The sequence below is a fragment of the Cryptotermes secundus genome, unplaced genomic scaffold (genome assembly GCF_002891405.2).
Source record: "Cryptotermes secundus unplaced genomic scaffold, Csec_1.0 scaffold206, whole genome shotgun sequence".
In the NCBI taxonomy this organism is placed as follows: Eukaryota; Metazoa; Arthropoda; class Insecta; order Blattodea; family Kalotermitidae; genus Cryptotermes; species Cryptotermes secundus.
The window spans coordinates 672,395-692,499 of record NW_019734313.1 but is presented as its reverse complement, the minus strand read 5'-3'; the positions used below and the strand labels follow the sequence as shown (position 1 = coordinate 692,499).

Below are 20,105 nucleotides of genomic sequence, written 5' to 3'. Positions count from 1 at the left end.
CCACTATCTCTGTGTTATACACCATCATCAGAACCCTACAGTATCATTCTTTTCTTGTATTTTGGTATATTTTTATACCTTTATACCAAATCCAAATTTTATGACTATTTAGGTTAGACAAAGTTAGTTTCACCTCATATAGTTGGAATGCATACATTTATCTACACCGTAACTCTGGTTATATAGTAAAAAATGACAATATTAATAACCATGACATGGAAAAGAATAAAGCTTCCTTACTCTAATTTGAGGTATTATCCCATCATTAAATCACAATGAAAGAGGACACAATAAAAGATCTCAATCATGACATCCACTGTCCAAGCAACAAACTGAACCCCAGTCATCACAAATACAAGATAGGATGCTATCAACTTGCAGGTTTAGTTACAGGCTCCACCCACTCCTGTGACATCATGTCATTTACTTCACCTATCAGCCCTTTCATGACAGATATTCAGACAAGTTTCACATTACTCTGTTCAACTTTTCACTTACAAAGTATAATCCTCATAAGATTTGTCAAAAAAAGGTCAAAGCTGTTAAGTTTTCATTTAATTTACTGCTGGACTAATACAGTACTTGGTAAATATTTTGTGCAGCATACAATCTGAACGCTGAACCACCAATGAAACTGAAAATGCCCCACAAAAACGCATGGATGCCATCACACAACAGCTACAATTTTTGGCGTGTTGTCATTATTGCTGCTGTAAAGCAGGAAATTCTACCAGTGTCAAAGCCCAGGTATAAATTTATGTGTCGCTGTCTTCAGTACCTTTACCGTCAATGTGAAACATTTATATGCTTATTGGTTAAGATGGGCTAAAATCATACCTTTAAAGTTTTTTATCACCAATTTCTTTGCTGCACCGGGTTTCGTATTTACTAAAGGAGATGTTTTGCTTACACCATTAGGATTACTAAGAGCAGAAAAGTTTGCTCTCTTTTGATTATTTTGAGTAGTATCAGTCATATTGTTGTCTTCTTGTTTCAATTTCTTGCTAATATTTTCACTGTTCGAAGAGTTTCTCTTTCTCCGGAAATTCACACGGTCCTCCCCTTGTTGGGCTTCATGGACTTGGGTCTTAGTAAGACTTGACATAGAAGTGCATGACACGGCCGTAGCCACACTCAGAGTATTTCTAAAAATTTGAATAATGGTAGGAAACAGATCTTACTGCATTAGAATTGCTCACCATTCACTGCAATGATCTCAAATATCTCGTCATGTACGCGAAACAACGAGAACGTTGATAACACACAATTTTAGACGAGAAACCAACAGAACCGAAAGATTCGTACTTTCTATGCCGACAACCACTGCCACCTATAATTTCACGTCTTAAATACGTCATTCCACAGGTTCCACAGGTTGAAAGTAATCGATATATCTGTAATCTCTGTTTTCACTAAGGTCCACACGTGCAACACCCGTGATACACTACGGGCACTAAGAGACATCTATTGGTAAATAAGCGCTCAGTGACGTCATATCCTGTAACGTAGTAACGTGGCGGATAAGTGTTAGGAGTGGTCTGTCAATTTCTTCGCGTTTTCAATTTCTTCGCGTTTAATGACTTGTGTGAGATATTTTTCGTAAGGACTGTAGTGTTAGTTCTCAGTAGTTTTTTAAGCGGCACAATGTCGTCTTCAGGAGATTTTGGAAACCCGCTGAGGAAGTTCAAGCTCGTTTTCTTAGGGGAGCAGAGTGGTAAGTGGGATGACCCTTTAAGATTTTAACCTTTTAAAAATTGTTGGAACGGAACTTCATGAGTAGAATAGTCATTGTAATACTTTAGTTTATGCATTTGTACAGAATGTGTTGTGTTCATAGGTTATTTTGGTTTTGTGTTTAAAAGATCATTTCGCAATTGACTGCATAATAAAGTAAGATTGTAGCATATTGCGCACTACCCATTTTATTACAGTTTACAAACTGGAATTCCGAATATTACCATTTTTATCGAAGTAATTAATTTTTAAGTAGCTAGTGCCTATGAAATTGGTTAAGTTTATTTATTTATTTACTTAATATCCATGGATCATTATACATGATATAGGACAAGTCAAGTACTTTACAATACAATGGATAAGAAGAACAATAATAGAATAAATAATATAATAATAAAATGATGATTCTAATAATAGAACTGATATAGCCGTTTAACACACAACACCGCTGTATGCTTCAAGACCCGGTCCTTGTATCCTGGTATACCCTGGTATCCTCGATCTCGTTCCTGTACGAAAAAAATACAGAACAGGGCAGTAGGCATTCCTATAACATATACAAATATTAAAATCTACAAGTTAATTATTGTTGAAATTATGTTTACAAGTGATTACAAGTGATTAGAACTAGGATTTGTCCCCAAACAAGAAAAACTAGTCAATACTATAGAAACAGTGATCAAGTAGGAATGTTTTCAAGTTCTTTTTAGACTCTTATAGTATTGTTATCTCTTTAATATATTGTGGCAGCTGATTTAACATACAAAGTCCAATATTATTGAAATTGTTTTTATGGCACTATGAACAAGTCCTCTTTTCTCCTTGTATTGTGTGAGTGTATTCCTGAATTGGTTATGAAAACATTCAGATTGGTTTTTATGTAAACTAGAATTTCATATATATACAGACATGGTAAAGGTAATGTATGTAACAATTTAAAATATTGTTTACAACTAATAGTTTTCGGGATTTGTATCATAGCTCTAATAGCTCTCTCCTGCAACCTAAAGATAAATTTTGCGTTTCCTGAATTGCCCCAAAATATCAATCCATATAATAATAAGGATTGAAAATAAGCATAGTATAAGGTGCGAACGGTCTCTAATGCTGATGCTCTTTTGACTATTCATAAGGCAAAATATATTTTACATAATTTATTTGCTAGTTGTTGAGTATGTGCAGACCACGTTAGATTATTATCCAACCAAACTCACAAAAATTTTGTATGTTCTGTATAATTAATGACTGTATCATATAGCTTAATTGATGGGCATTTGACTTGCACTTTTTGAGGTTGATGAAGGGATATTGCTATTGTTTTTTCTTTATTAACAATTAATCTATCCTTTCAAACCACTCTGTGAGTGCATTTATTGTTTTATTTATTTTCCTTTGGACATAATTAGCACTATTTCCTGCTATAAGAATACTAGTATCGTCGGCAGAAAACATTGGTCTTCCTTGTTCAGTGCCGGCTTTTAGATCATTGATATATGGCAAAAACAACACTGGTCTGAGAACAGAACCTTGTGGGACTCAGTGTCTTATGGGTCTCTTTCGCGATAGATGGCTAGTGATTTCATTAGTTTCTTTACATCTGTATGTAATTTCCACTTTTTGTTCTCTGTTTTCTAGATATGATTGAAACTATTTTAGTGCATCCCCACTTATTCCCATTCTTGTCACCCTCCTTAGCAATATATCATGATCAGCTAAGTCAAATGCCTTTGACAGATCCAGAAATATCCCTATACTTATTTCCCTCTCATCCGGTGATTTGTAGACCCTTTCTATAAACTCTGCAGTTGCAGTTTTTGTTGATTTCCCTTTACAGAAACCATGCTGTTTATAGTTAATTATGCTGTGATTATTCAAAAATGATAAAAGTCTTTTATGTATGATTTCTTCAATTATTTTATAAAAAATTAGTGAAACTGGTCTTTAATTCCCAACTTGTGTATCACATCCTTTCTTATACAAAGGTTTCACTTCTGCAATTTTTAGGTGATACAGAAAACGTCCAGTTGAGTGACAGATTTATTATATATGTCAAAGTAGTTGTTATTTTAGGATAACATTTTTTAATAATATACTCTGGAATATCATCTATTCCTGTTGATTTTTTATTACTCAATCCTTTAATTATCCCTGCCACTTCCTCTTCAGTAGTTTGGGTTAAGAACATGCTGTTACTATTATATTTTACTGTATTGACATTAACTTCATTGGTTTTTGGTAATGGATTGCCACCCAATATCTTTTGGGCAGTGCTGGTATTGTATTCATTAAAGACATTGGCTATAGTTTTTGGATTCTATATATTTACTCCATTCTCGCATATTTCAATATTTTTCGTTCCTTTTTTCTGTTACCTAGTTCCTCCTTAACTAGGTCCCACATGGCTTTTGATTTATTCCCTGATGCTCTTATTTGCATGTTATTAGTTAATTTTTTTGCTTCCCTGATAACTTTGTTGTATATTTTTTTTTGTAATGACAGTAGTATTCTTTAAATTCTTCTGGCACATTTCCTTCTTTCATTAGACTATTAAGAAGCCTGAGTCTCTTCACCGATACCCTTATTCCTGAGGTAACGCATTTATTTTCCTGCTGTTTAGTTTTAACCTGTTTTTTAGGCATAGCTATATTGTAATAATACTCTAAAGTATCTGCCTCCAAACAAATTATCCAGTTTCCTCCGGCCGGTCAAAGATAGCCTGGGACTATGGACACCGGGTGTATACAGTATCCCATGCAAGTGCGGCAAGGTCTATATTGGGCAGACGGGCCGCTCCGTGGACATGACGTTGAAGAAGCATCAGCAGCACATCCGTCTCGAACATCAGGACAAGTCAGCTGTAGCTGAACACAGCATCGATTTGGGACACCGCATTCAGCTTCAGAATACCTCCATCCTCGCCACCAAGACCCGATATATGGATCGCATCATTAGGGAAACCATTGAGATTGAACTCCACCCTGACAATATGAACAGAGAGGTGGGGGGTTTGTCTCAGCAAGTCATGGAAGCGTCTCATCTGTTCCCTTAACCCCCACCCCACCCCCAGGACATGATGCCAGATCCACAAGGCCACACAGTCCATGACTGACTCACATAGCAACCCCCCAGCTTAAGGGTTAATGCCCCCCCATTAACCTTGCCTTTCTCCCCCGACACAATATCCTATACCTGCTCTAACCTTGCTCCTGTCCGAGACCCTTCCCCTTTCCCTCACCACTGATTTCCCATGTAGACTTCTGCCTTCCTTCCCTGCTCTCATATAGCTGAGTTTATTTCCAACAGTCTGCTTGCACCTGTTCTCACTGTCTCTTCACTTGCTGGTTTTATTTTCCTTCTACCCTGAAGATGGAGGTGATACGTTCCTCCGAAACGTCGGTTAACACCACATCTACGTGGTGCCACATCCCAGAAGACTGCTTTCTTCATAATCACCGCAATGAAAACCTCACATCTTACATAAAAACAGTGTTGTTCTTTACTGAAACTAGAAGTATTGTTGTCACACAGAGGCGGTTTCATGCCTATTTTCAAATGCGATGGGCACCTCCAATCAAAACAATTCATAAACTTTATTACCAGTTTAGTAATGATGGTTCAGTGTTGGAGAGGAAATGTCACTGGCTTGCGTCTGTGTGTTCTCTGGAGAACAGAGGCACTGTCAGAATGGTGCTGCAAAAAAAGTCCCAGTAAATCAACAAGGAAGGCTGCAGCACAACTAGGGATATCCAGACAATTGGTGCAATGGACATTGAAAACTGATCTGAATTTGTATCCATACAAAATAATAGTGTTGCCTAAACTTAAAATTCGAAACAAAAATCAAAGAATGGCATTTGCTAAAGAGGTGTGGTGCAACAATGTTTGGTTTTCTGATGAGGCCTGCTTCCACTTAGATGGTGCGATTAATAAAAATATGTGCAATTTTGAGCATTAGGGAATCTACCTGTGATTTGTGAGAAGGTGCATTGTACACTGAGGGTCTGGGTCACCATCTCAAGTCATGGATTGCTAGGGCCAGTTCTCTTTGAAGATAGTGAACAGTGAATGCTATGTAAGCATGTTGCACAATACTTCTGTGCCTCACCTTCCCGCTACAGGTTTGCCATGACAAACTCACTGGTTAATGCAGGATGGAACCAGGCTGCACACAATGAATGTTATTTTGAACTTTCTGAATGGCACTTTTGACTCTCGTGTCATCTCAAACTGATTTCCTGATCATTTTGCATGTGGACAGAATTGGTCCTGGAATAGTCCTGATTTAAACCCATGTGACTAGTATCTTTGGGGAATCCTAAAGGAAAAGACTTTTCAGAAAAAGCCACAAAGAACAATGAAATTAGAAGCCCCACTCATTCAGGCCTGTAGTGAGATAACTGAGGATATGTGCCATCTTGTAATCAACATCGGTAGTCATAGTGAACTCTTGTTTCACAGAGGATAACTCTCCATGCAGTGGTCTTTCTTTTTGTCTGTTAGTTTGTAGTATTGTAATTGCAAAAAAGATTTTATTAATAAATCAAATACTGGATCATTTTGTGCATCACCTTCTGTATCTAAAAGGTGGCAAAATGGGAATAGTGCCTTGGGGTATATTTGGGTCTCCCTGTCACTGAGAGACATAAATACAGAGATCTGGTCCTTGAAGTTGGAGGCTGGATGCAAGGCTGATGACCTTATTCTGCAAAAAATGTTATTGTTGCAAAATCCAGAGAATTGAAAACCAGGTGATCTAATTTAAGACAAGTCTGGCAGAACATTCTAAGGAAAGCAATGACTCAAAAAGTGCTGTTTTGCCGGTGATGATGAAACTGATGTTAATATGTATGATTGCAGAAACTGATTTGCTCTTTTTCTCTTTTCAGTTGGAAAAACATCTTTAATTACAAGATTTATGTATGATAGTTTTGATAATACTTATCAGGTAAGATACTTAAACATTTATGTGTTGTATTCTGAAAGAGGTAATTTTCCTGTATTTAGATATCTGGGAAGACTATGGCCCATGGGCCAGCTTGATCCCTGAGTAATGTTTCCACTGGATTGGCAGATTTATGGCATGTGTTACTTGATGTGGGTATTTACAAATAGCACATTAATTCTTATGTATCCACTGTAGACGATATTGCAGGCAGTAAGTCATCTGGACCTAGGCAGTGAATCTTAAATGCAGCCAGTAACTTTCATGTATACTACAAGAAACCATGGGTAACCAATTTTAAGGTTTTTCAAGTTTTACATAAATTTTGGGGTTCCTTTTTCCTGCATACCCTGAATAAATTCAGTACCTAATATTTTTTACTTTCCAGTGAAACACTGACACAAACTTTTTTCTAAGGTTGAATGCAGTCACAGCAAATGTTTTCTGTTAGTGTGGTGATGTCTTTTTTTTTCAGAACTGCAGATCTGTGGCAGAAGAGCGTAGCAAACTTGCATTTAAAATATTTTTAAATATATAAAGGTAGAAACAAGATAGTGGTTTCGGTGTATACCATTGTTCTTTGATATGTAATTTTTTAGGTCTCTGAAAACATTTTGTAGTAAATATATACATATAAAGGACTATTAATGCCATCCAGTGTGACTGGTAAATGTTGTGTTTTTTAATCTTTCATCCTTTACATATTTTGGTCATAGCGACAATCTTCAGAAGGACATTGTCAGTACATATGGAAACTAATATTACAATATCATTATTCATTATCAGTACAATTATTACAATGTCATAGATATACATGTAAAATAGTATTCTTTAACAATTACTATGATGTGTATGACTTTGTTAAAACATTTATAAATTATTAAAATTAGTATATTTACAAAGTATTGTTTAAAAACTTTTTGTTAATATCTAGAACCAGTTGACAAACTCCATTTTAGCTCCAGATTTTGTCCTTTATACAGATGGTATATAAATAGTTTGTNCCCACCTGAGGATGGAAACAGATCCAGTTTCCAAAATGTGTTTTCTAGTTTCTAGAATACCAGACGATAGACAGCGTCCAGATTCTGAGTGTTATACATCATTATCAGAGCCCTTTGAATGTAAATGATTTATTGTTAATAAATGTATGTAAGTTAGGAAGTCCTTATTGAAAGTTGTAGAAATTTAAAATAAATTGTATATTACTTTCTTGAGTCTATACTCACCACCTCATGGTGCATATTTGGGTTGTAAATGCCAGTTACTCATTGTGCTTGTCCTCCACACAGTTATTTTCTTTTCTGTCTCTATAATCCTATATGGAACACTGTTGACACTCATATTTGAGAGGTACCTGGTTGTAATATTGGCCCTGACTGAAGTTTCTTTTGTTTCTCAGTCACTCCAAGAAAAGTGCTTGTATAATGTAGGTTTTTATAGTGATGGTTATGAATAGTCTTATCATCTGGGTTATAATAACAGACAACATAATGTTATATCCCAGAAAGCAGAACTGTTTAAATGCTTGTGTAATTCTTCAAAATGATGAAATGACCACAGCCATATTCTTCCACTTCATTTGTTGCACACAGTTCATTGCGATGTGACTTTTTTTTTTACATTTTTGAAACTTTGCTGCTGTTAAAATGTCGTTAAATGAAGACAAGGATTTAATGAGCTCCCTTGCATATGGAGATACAAAAGTATATAAGGTATGCCATCTACACCACAATATTCTGTATTTAAGAAACAAAGAAGACACTACTGTATCAACATTTGCTTTTATTATCCTTTTACAGACGCAACATGTTTCCACCCTTATACCGGGTCATCATCAGGCGTACAATGCTCCAGTATGAGCTGATGAATTACAATTAATTATCATCTAATTATTGAAATAAGGAGCCTTATTGTGTCTTGGAATTATTGAAATGTACATGGGATAGGTCATGTAGTCATGACCTTAATACTGTCTTACGGAGCTATGCTCGTTATTCAGTATGTGATCTGTAACAATTTAATTGTTATTATATCATAAGATGAAACTTAGGTTTTTAGGATATTTGGTATGTGTGCTTACATATATTAGGTAATTCTTATGAATGGTGTGTGTGGGCTGCTGTCTTTGTGAGTGCTGTCACTATGTTGTAGCGGTTCGGTCTAGACTGCCTGTTTGTGGGATATCTGCATATGTGGGCATGTTTATGGAGAGTCAAGTGGTATGAGGTAGGGGGGAGGATACTGTGAATGGTTGGGGAGATTGGGATGGGGTGGTGTTATTTGGTGTGTATTTACTAGAATATCAAATATCGGGTTATATATGTATCTGTGAACGTATCGTTCAACTGCAGACCCTTCTTTGTTATGTCATATATACATATGTATATCATTTCTCCAAAGTGTTGAGTTTGGGCCCCTTCCTTTCTATATGTAATACTTTCATGGTCTGGTCCATTGTGTTAAATGTACTTGTATGTCCCATTTCCAAAATGTGTAGTGCATATTTAGAGTGTTGTTTATTTGTCCTGATAGCATTGATGTGCTCTCTGTAGTGACCTCTGAATGTGTGTCCCGTTTGCCCAATATAATTGAGTGGGCGTTCACCGCATTGTAGTTGGTATATACCACTCTGTATATATCTCCTGGTATTCCTTTCAGATGGTGTTTGATTGTATTGGTTGTCTTGTAATCGGTTTTTAGGTTTGTGTTTCAAAATATATTAGTGATGGTTCTAGTTTCTGGTGCAAAATATGTGGAGGTGGTCCATTTTGTTTTTTCTTTTTGGGTATTTAGAGGTGTTTGTGTAGAATTTATGGCAACTTTATTTTGGTGTTGGAAATTTGTAGGTGCCCATTATTCTTTAGTATCTCATTTATAATTGTCAGTTCCCGGTCTTTATTTTCATGGGTGAGGGCATATGTGTTCACACAGTTCAATAGATGTATATTGCTGATTTTTTTGTGCTTGTTGGGGTGTTAAATGTTAATTTGTTGTGCTCCTTGATAATTGTCATGTCAAGGTAATTCTATTTTGTGTTACCTTTTCCATAGCAGCCTCCGTAGTCTAGGGGTAACGTTCCCACCTCGTGATTCAAGGTATGTGGGTTCAAACCCGGCGGAGGTCGTGGAATTCTTAAGGGCGGAAAAATTCAGGGAACAAGTCCTCCAGGAGGGACTTTAAGCTGTGGGTCCCATGTCATAGCTTTACAGCACGTAAAAGAACCTCATGTCTCCAAAGGAGGCCACTGAGCAAAATTACGGATCTTTCCCGCCCAACAGTAGTCTCTAACACCTCTGGTAGATGGGGGAGGCATTAAAGATACCGCTCAGCTAGTAGAGGCCGATCTTGCTGGCTGGGCGGGACTGATGGTAAGCACCAGTACTGGTAGGATATAGAGACTGCTAGAATATCATAGAGGGAAGCACAATGGACCAAGACAGGTCTAAGTGCATGGGGAAACCAACCCTCTCCAATAAATAACTAGCTAACTACCTTTTCCATTGTGAATTTTATTTTATGATGTACAGTATTGAACTCTTTTAGGGTGTTTTCGATATTCATGTGTAGTTCATGGTATACAATCAATATATCATTAACATATTAGTAGTAGTCTATGATTTGCTGTTTGTTTTGTATCTGCAGAACTTTATATAAGTAGTGACCCAACATTGTGTTTTCTGTTACAGGCAACCATAGGAATAGACTTCTTATCAAAAACAATGTACCTTGAAGACAGAACGGTGAGTACCAGGATTATTTTAATTGCAGGAGTCATTATTTAAAGGGGCAAACGTTGTAGTAAATGGAATATTATTTGGTGACCTAATCTGAGAAAAATGTTAGAAGTATGTATGGGGCAGGTTCGCTCAGGGCAGTGGTGGAAGAAGTCTTAAAATATAAGTTAGATTTAGCGGGAGTACAGGAGGTCAGGAGCTTCATAACCTATACTGTTCTCCAAGTATAATTAGAATGATCAAGTCAAGGAGGATGAGGTGGGCAGGGCATGTAGCACGAATGGGGGAGAAGAGGAATGATATAGGATATTGGTGGGAAAGCCAGAAGGAAAGAGTCCACTTGGAAGACCAAGGCATAGGTGGGTGGACAATATTAAAATGGATCTTAGAGAAATCAGATGGGATGTATTGGATTGATCTGGCTCAGGATAGGGACCAGTAGAGGACTCTTGTGAACATGGTAATGAACCTTCGGGTTCCATAAAATCCTGGGAAATTCTTGAGTAGCTGCAGATTTTGCTTCTCCTCAAGAAGGGCTCAGCTCCATAAGTAAGTAAGTAAGTAATTAATCTGAGAAAAATGGGGTAAATGAACAAACCATTTAATCATTCACAGAATTATAAATAAATTCACTGTTGTGTATCGACATTTGTAACATTTGATATTGTAGATCTGAATTCTTATCAGTTCAGGAATAACTTTTGCTTTCTTAGCCTCTCTCTATCACTAAACCAATTGAGTTGATAAGGTAGGCTCTTTTTGACATCCTGTAAGTACATGTACTTGTACATAAAAGTGAAACACTTTTATGGCCAACTTAGTTTTTTCAGAAGTCATACAGTTTTAGAGGCAGTCAAACAAAAGGATGTTATGCACCTAACTTGTGTATTCAGCACTCAGCAGTGGTCTTCTGAACACATGCTAAGATTTCCATTCAGTCATCCATGGTTTTCCAAACATGCACAGGTTACCCAAATCTTTTATTATGAACAGTAACTATGAGGGTCACTCCAGAAATAATGCACAACATTTTTTTAAAAATTAAATTTTTATTCTAGACTTTTACTACTTATACAGTATGTTGATACAGCCTTTAGGAACAAAATATAACTTCTCCACATAATCTCCGTCCCTTTCAACTGACTTGCGCCACCTTGGAAGTAGGGCCTGTATACCAGCACGGTAAAACTCTGGACCAGAGTCTGAGCCATCATTTAGTTGCCGTAATGAGGGCATTATCATCTTCAAATCTTGTTCCACAAAGGGATTCCTTCAGTTTACCAAAGAGATGACAGTCAGAGGGTGCCACATAAGGGCTCTAAGGAGGGTGTGGCAATGTTGTCCATCCAAATTTTGTGATCTCATCCTTGATTTTCTGACTGGCTGGTCGGGCATTGTCGTGCAACAGCAGAACATCCTGTTTCTGCCGATGTGGTCAAGCATGACTCAGTCAAGCTTGAAGTTTCTTTAAGGTTGCCACATATGCGTCAGAATTAATGGTGATTCTTTGTGGCATGATGTCCACAAGCAAAAGCCCTACTGAATTAAAAAAGACCATAGCGATAACTTTTCCTGCCGAAGGCTCATATTTGAATTTCTTTTTCTTGGGCAAATTCACATGGTGCCATTCCATTGATTTCCACTTTGTTTCTGGTTCAAAATGGTGCAGCCATATTTCATCTCCCGTCACAGTTCCTGCAAGAAAGTCATCTCCATCATTCTCATACTGTGCCAAGAGTTCACCACACACACAGTTTTTCAGGTTTCTTTGTGGGCATCTCTCCACATCCTCAGAACCCACTTTGCACAAACTTTTTTCAGCCCCGAAAAACAAAAAGAGAAACACTCCATGTCCTGTAGTCCGCAGGCAGACTATACCGACCGAGCGTCTGACATTTGTAGACTAAGTTAGTGCCAACTTTTGCAGATAGACGGTGTCGCGTGGTCAGCACAATGGATCCCCATGGCCGTTAATCTTGGTTTTCTAGACCGTAACCGGTATTCCCTTGAAATAGCTCCTCAATTATCCTCATGAGGCTGAGTGGACCCCGTTTTTTTCAACTCCACCTCTTTCAATATTCTGCACACACTTGCAGAATACTTGCACAGTTCCCAGTTGGACTGTCATTTCTTTCACAGTCGCACATCTGTCCTCCAAAACCATATTGTTAACATGGTGCACATTGTCAGGTGTTTGTGCAGTGTGTGGTCTGCCGATGCGAGGAGAATCCCAATATTGGCGTACCCCCTTTCACCAGATAATCTGTTTGCCCACCAACTAACTGTACTGCGATCGACAGCATCATTTCAATCTCTTGCAAATGTTTCCCACTCTCTCATTCTCACAACACAAGAACTCTATAACAGCACATTTCTTTTGACGAACATCAAGCATAGCAGCCATTTTGAAGGAGTGCTGTGACAGTGCTATGCATGGGAACGGGTTGAATTAAATTTGCATACAAGCGGGAAGGATCCTTCTATGCATCCTACAAATAGCAAAACTGTAGAATAAAAGCTGAATTTTTAAAAAAAGTTGTGCATTACTTTTGGAGTGATTTACATAAATGAAGCATCATCCCACATGAATCTATAGTTCTACATACATTCGCGTGCACATGCACTCACAGAGTGGCCCAGGAAGAAGGGTCAGTATTCTGGGAGGTCACAGTATGATCATTCTAAGCAAAAAAGTGTATTTGTGTATGTGTCTTCTTATGAATGGTTTTTGAGATAGAGCTCTTTCACTGTGCAGTAGTTGGATTTGGCACCCAATATTGTCCTTCCATTCTGTTGTACTGCACCACTGTCTGAAGCATGTGAATCTGTGTGACACGTCAGTTGGCTGTTGTGACTGTTTATAGTGACATATGATTTCATCTGAAGAGGCACATCAGTAGCATGTGGAGGAACAGAAAAATATTCTTGAAATGGTACAGCATATCCCTAATACTAGCATGTGAAGACTTTCTACATGTCTCAGTGTTTCACGAACATTTGTATGGTGAACATTGCATGATGCTTGTACCCATTTCACCCACAGCATGTGCAAAATCTGCACCCAGGGGGCAGTGCCATGTATCTAGAATTTTGTCATTGGTTAGATACTAAGTCCATGATTTATTTAATCCGTCTTGCAGTGCATACACTCATTTTTCTCCTTCTCTCCCTCGCACTACATGTTTCGGCATAATAATGCCATCTTCAGGTGCTTACTTATCCACGTCAAACCAGTTCATTGCATGCCATGTTCACACATTAAAATAACTAAAATATGTATCTATCATATACATTGTCAAACGTTAAAAATATTAAAATTGTTCAGGATACCACATCGCTACNCGACGTAGCGATGTGGTATCCTGAACAATTTTAATATTTTTAACGTTTGACAATGTATATGATAGATACATATTTTAGTTATTTTAATGTGTGAACATGGCATGCAATGAACTGGTTTGACGTGGATAAGTAAGCACCTGAAGATGGCATTATTATGCCGAAACATGTAGTGCGAGGGAGAGAAGGAGAAAAATGAGTGTATGCACTGCAAGACGGATTAAATAAATCATGGACTTAAATCAGTGCAACAGGACGCTAAAATATAACATAAGGTTAGATACTAACTGTCAATTGCTTCCATTAATACTATTCACTGGTGAAGCTACTTTCACCTGTAATGGAATCAGCAACACATATAAATTGCCTCAATGATCTCATGACAATTCACATGGTATTGTGAAAACAAATTGTCAGCATCATTGCTCTGTCAGTGTGTGGTGTAGTTTGATCAGTTACATGTTGATTGGTCCTGGTGTTTTAGATGATTATATGAAAGGACATATTTACGTAGACTTTCTGCAAAGGGGATTAACAGAATAACTAAAGGATGTTCTTTTGGCTACATGGATTGCTGTTTCCTTTCAAGGTGACCGAAACCCTTCTCATTGATGCAATATCTCAGTGACACTTTCCCTAATAGTGGGATTGGTTGTGACAGTACCAGTGTACAGAAGAAAAATGTATACACAAGACAAATTTCTCTACTACATAAAGGTTGTTATGGCCCACATTAAGGAGTGTCAAGATGCACTCAGAGGAGCAGCATGCCATGTCCTCACATGAGTTGCAAAATGCATTGATGGTGACAGTGGAATTTTTGAAAATGTAATTAACTAAGTAAACTGTACCAACTTTGTCACATGAGCAATAAATACCAGTATTAGAAACAGTATGTATATTGGAAACCGTTCAGAATAGGACATGTGTACATATACACTTTTTTGCCTAGAATGACCAGTACTATGACTTCCCAGAATATTGACCTTTCCTCCTGGGACAACCATATACAGGGTGTCCCAGGAGAAATGTGCCAAACTTCGGGAGGGTGTTCCTTATGTTAAAGTGTGCCGATATAACCCAAAACACCTATGTCCAAAGTTGAACGGTTATGGAGATAATGGCCCGAGAAAAGTGTGGTCTTCTGTTGGGGCCACGCACTATACCTGTCAGCTGAGACGTCTTATCTATGTTTGTCCTTGAGTGTGTTGATTCACACTAGCCCTAAGCTCATGCGCCACCTACAGAGTACGTTGTGGCCAGGTCGTGAATGGTTGGTAAATTAGTTTTGTGATGAGTTGCTGAAATGCCTCTTGTGTTTTCACACGTGGAATATTGTGATATGCATTTTGTGTGGATTTTGTGGTGGCAGTGCACGTGCTGCTGTTGAAGAATACCAAAGGCGTTTTCCCAATCGAAGGATTCCATCTCGAAGTGTATTTACGCGAATTCACCAGACATTGCCTGAAGCAAGAAATTGTATGTGAGTTAGTCCTTCTCTACATGTTCCCCCTGCAAGGCCACACATGATCATACAAGGTCTCATTTTGACTGTTTAGGAAGTCCTCCACCGCAGAAATTACATCATCATCTTGGAATTGCTTACCACAAAGTAGCTTCTTTAGCTGTGGTAAGAGGAAGAAGTCGCTCAGTGCCAGGTCTAGTGAATATGGTGGATGGGAGAGAATTTTATATCCCAAACTGGCAGCACATGTCAGGAAGAAGTCGCACACCTTTTCCCAGCATTCTATGTCGCTTTTTCTTGATTTCCTCCCATAATTTTCTGAGATTGTTCTAGTAGTACTCGCCAGTGATTTTGGCCCTTTTGTGCTTGCGTGTAGTCAGTCATGATGACACCCCTCCGATCCCAGAACACGCTCAACACCACCTTTCCTGGCAACGGCTGGGATTTGGCCTTCTTTGGTGGTGGCGAGTATGCATGTTTCCACTGCTTGCTCATTTCCTTTGTTTCTGGGTCGTAATGATAGACCCAACATTTATCCATCATGATCAAGTAGTCAAAGAATTCCACCTTTTCATATTGACACAACTGCAAAAGCTTCTTTGCCACATCCCTCCATTGCTGTTTTTGAACTGGTGTCAACAATTGTGGCACCCAACACGCAGCAACCTTTGTCATGTGTAACTCATCATGGATGATGCTGAAAACTGACCCATGGCTAATGCGGACCTCATGAACAATATCTTCAACAGTTATGCACCTATCGAATAGGAGCAAAGCTTCTACCTGTGCCACAAATCCCGGTTCCTCAGAGAGAGATGGTCTTCCACTTCGGGGTACATCTTCGAGGTTTGTCTGTCCACAATGAAAGCGCCTCTTCCACCTGACCACTGTGTCATATGACGGTACACCTTCCTGATACACAGCGGTCATCTGGTCGAGGATCTCCCTGGCAGACTTCCCTTGCAAATGCAGGAACCGTATCACAGTGCGAGCCTCCATTTTCTCAACCAGCGTCACTATTTTGCTTGTGCCCCTTCCAATGGCTCCCTCTGTCCACTTGGCATGGGAAAATTTGACTGTTCAGCAAACTCAGGAAATGGGCTATCTCCTTTATAGAACGATATTTTGGAATTATAATTTTCTCTTGGTGATAATTAAGACATGATTTCCCATAGTATTTCTGCCATTGAAATTTAATTATCAAATAGTTATGATACTTTAAACCTGCTGTGGGGTTTAACCATTCATGTTGCTTAATTGGATTAAATTGAGCTTATTATCAATCTTGCAGCTTGTATCTAGTTTTTATTTTCAAATTACCAGTGGCCTACAGTGACCTTCTGACTGCCAAATTCTAAGAATTAATATAGTCACGTGTGACCTGTATGACAAAATGAGCCTATATTACAGTTCACATACAGGAATGGGGATATCTCCCCCATTCCTATCCACAGTACACGTCAGGACATATGTAAACTTGACATTCATAATATATAGTGCCTGAAATTAATGAGCAGGTGCAGTCTCACCAGTTTAAATAAATTTCAGCTGACAGCGAATAGTTGCATGTGAATTTAATGTTTGTTTATTATAAGGAAAGAGTTCATCATAGTCTTAATTATTCAGTTTATTCACATCTCTTTCTCTCATTAGCCACATTTTCATTTCTTGAAAACAATTTTAAGAGCATGATGGTTAGCATGTCGTTTATAATTCATTCTCTGTATCAAGTTTCTTAAGCATGCAGTCAGTACTTTTATAATCTTTGTTTTTATTTAAACAGGTTCGGCTCCAGCTATGGGACACAGCTGGTCAAGAGAGATTTCGTAGCCTCATTCCATCATACATCCGGGACTCTACAGTTGCTGTTGTTGTCTACGACATTACCAGTATGTCATGTCCCAGTACATGGATATTATAATTACTGACATACATTTTAGTAACATTAATAGGACAGGCATAGGTGCATTTCAGTAAGAGTGTTGTAGTTGTTATCCTTTGGTTTGATAATGATTTCTCATATCAGCACATAGTTTGACTTTTGTTCAGTCACATGTAGGGAGAAATGTAACTATTAGGCTCAATTTTTTTTAAATAATATAAAAGTATCCAAAGTTGAAGTTATTTTATACCTTTTTGGTTGAAAATAATTAGCTTTCCTATGTTTATTACCATTAACCTTCTGTGTAGTATACAAGAAATGGACATGTTTTTCAAAAATAATTGTAGTACATGTCCTCTTTTACCAGAAAGGGAAATAGATATTTAATATAAGAGTAATTGAATCTTAAACCAACCATAGAGTCTGATTAATTCCCTCCAATTGGTACTGAGGGACTTTTTCCATCCCCAAACTCTACAGGACCATAAAAAAAATGTTCAGGAATTGCCAAAGATCATGCAAAAAGTGGTGCCAAAATTGAACAGAACTAGGATCAGTCTAGTAGATTCTAAAGGGTTCTGATGAAGGTGTATAACACTCAGAATTGCTGGGTTCCCTCTGTACAGTCAGAGTGAGACTGCTGTTCTGACCTTCAGAGTCCCTTCTGTGTACTGTACAAATCTCAAAAACATTTTGATCAGTTACTGTAGATGACATAATATTGTTAAATAACAATTGAATCTATACTCGTATTTCATACAGTGATAGAATTATTTTGGTTGTGCAGATGCTAATTCTTTTCATCAAACATCAAAATGGATTGATGATGTTCGGACAGAGCGTGGAAGTGATGTTATTATAATGCTAGTTGGCAACAAGACAGATTTATCAGATAAGCGACAAGTAGCAACTGAGGAAGGAGAGCGCAAGGCAAAAGAACTCAATGTCATGTTCATCGAAACCAGTGCCAAGGCTGGCTACAATGTAAAACAGGTGACTGAAAGTTGTTCCTAGAACTGCTTGTTTTGAAAATGATGTAGTATCCGAGATATAATGCATTTGTTTTCTGTCACTTCCATCTGGTGATAAGGTCTAAAATACATCACACTCTACCTACATGTCCACTGTATGTCTTTATGACATACCTGTGTGGGCACAGGAGGAACTAATCCTTTCATTATATATACATATATAGCACCATTCATGGTATAAAGTGAAACTAAACACTGGAAACAGATGGTAATGCAAAGAGAGTGATGGTATCTGTTGTAATTTGTGTTTGTTTATATAACGGAATTGTGTGCTGTATACATGTTACTGTGTCAACTACAGACATTGTACAGTGCCAAATGAAGTAGAATGGATTGATTATAAGTGATTAGGAATCAGAAATGATGTAGAAAGAAATGATTGCCTGTTTAAAGGACCAAAGAAAACTGTGAAAACCTTTGCCAAGCTAATGAATGCATATATGGGATTTGAACTGAGGACCTCACAGATGCAAGTCAGAAGTCAAAGTATCTAGTATATGATCAAGATTCTGCCCAGGGATTGGGAGATTTGTGTGGTAAAATATGTGAACTTCTTTAACTTAGTTCATATTTTGCAGCTGTTCCGGCGTGTAGCAGCTGCCCTACCTGGTATGGACTCCACGGAAAACAAGCCTCCAGAAGACAGTATCCTTTGTTCAAACAGTAAAGAGTTGTTCCTTGTCATATCAATGGCATTAATGATTTTTTTTACATATATGATTGTCATAAACCTGTCATGCAGAAAGTGTGAATCAGTTTGCTGATGGTGCATTGGTTCAGTTTGGGAAGAGTGGTGTACTGATACTAGCTGGCATTAAAACATCAGTTCTTAGTATCATGTGTCTACTAAGTAAATTATATATAATCTATTTAGTACATGCAGGATGCATGCATATATGCATTCTCATAGGACAAAGTTACTGTGTAGTGAAGAATCTAGTGGTGCAACAGTAAAAATCGTTTGTTATGCTCTGGCATGGTAATGTTTCCAGCTACGTACACACATTGGATTTTGCAGCATTCTAGAAATCTTGAACATTCCTTTGAAAATGATCCTTTTCCCCTCCTTGTATGTACCTATTAAGCAGGAAAACATTTTCTGCTTCCTGACCTTAGACATCATTCTGGCATGCTTCTGTATGTCAAGATATTGGGGAACCAACAGCTATGTCTAAAATGATTTTCCTCCAAGTAAACCAATGTTCATTGGCCCTTTGCAGCTTGTACTTGAATCTAGCAAGATATTATTGAGCAGTGCTAAACAGCCTTTGGATCATGTGCTACTTGCAGATTACATTTGTGAACAAAAACTAAAAGTATTAATATTTACAAATGTTAGTATATTGAGAAGGGGAGTTAGTGTCAGAGGAGCAGTGTCAGGTTGCCATTGACATTCTTCTGCCCATTAAATTAAAAATGTAAGAAGTTCTAAGAACATTTATCATCATATTATTACTTTCTCATATACATAGCATAGATGAGAAAGTATTGTGATTGTAAGAAAAAGTATCTTGAGATATTGACATGTTTACATGTTACTTTATGGTTGGACAGATTTTATTCATAATAAATATTATAGGTTATAGGTCATTGCCAGGTGAAATGAACAATCTAGGTCCAAAAATTGAGGCACTCAAATGGGCCCCAAAAGCAAAAAGGTAATTTTCTTGAAAAAGGCTCTTGATGATTTTGATTACATTCAGTAATTTCTGGAGACCATCTCCAGAACTACATAGGTGGCCAAAATGTTGAGTTTGTCAAAACCAGCTTTACAAACTGGACAGATTTCCTTCTTTGTCAGTATTCAGTAACCAGTAATGTTCTGCCAAACAGCAATACAATTATTGTTGTCATTTGGTTTTTAAATTGAAAAGGTAAGCTGTTTATTCATCACCCTTCATTGCTTTGTATGAAGGCCTCAGCAGCTTCTCAGAACTCTTGGCAAGCTTGTCCATCTTCAGAGCCATCTGCATGG

At 37.7% G+C, this 20,105-nt stretch overlaps 2 protein-coding genes across 3 annotated transcripts in view; one reads left to right on the top strand and one right to left on the bottom strand.

Moving 5' to 3' along the window:
• LOC111868514 (cullin-4A) overlaps positions 1–1,283 on the bottom strand; it is a 33,309-nt gene extending 32,026 nt beyond the window's left edge. Inside the window, exon 1 of the mRNA XM_023859207.2 lies at positions 838–1,283. Coding sequence (XP_023714975.1) covers positions 838–1,105 — 268 coding nt within the window. The 5' untranslated portion in view covers positions 1,106–1,283. The remainder of the gene's footprint in view (positions 1–837) is intronic.
• A 223-nt stretch (positions 1,284–1,506) lies between these two features.
• Positions 1,507–20,105, top strand: part of LOC111868518 (ras-related protein Rab6) — a 44,707-nt gene continuing 26,108 nt past the window's right edge. For both annotated transcript variants that reach the window (XM_023859213.2, XM_023859214.2), the window contains exons 1-6: positions 1,507–1,714; positions 6,621–6,679; positions 10,366–10,419; positions 17,001–17,106; positions 17,887–18,092; positions 18,709–18,775. In XM_023859213.2, coding sequence (XP_023714981.1) covers positions 1,645–1,714; positions 6,621–6,679; positions 10,366–10,419; positions 17,001–17,106; positions 17,887–18,092; positions 18,709–18,775 — 562 coding nt within the window. In that variant the 5' untranslated portion in view covers positions 1,507–1,644. The remainder of the gene's footprint in view (positions 1,715–6,620; positions 6,680–10,365; positions 10,420–17,000; positions 17,107–17,886; positions 18,093–18,708; positions 18,776–20,105) is intronic.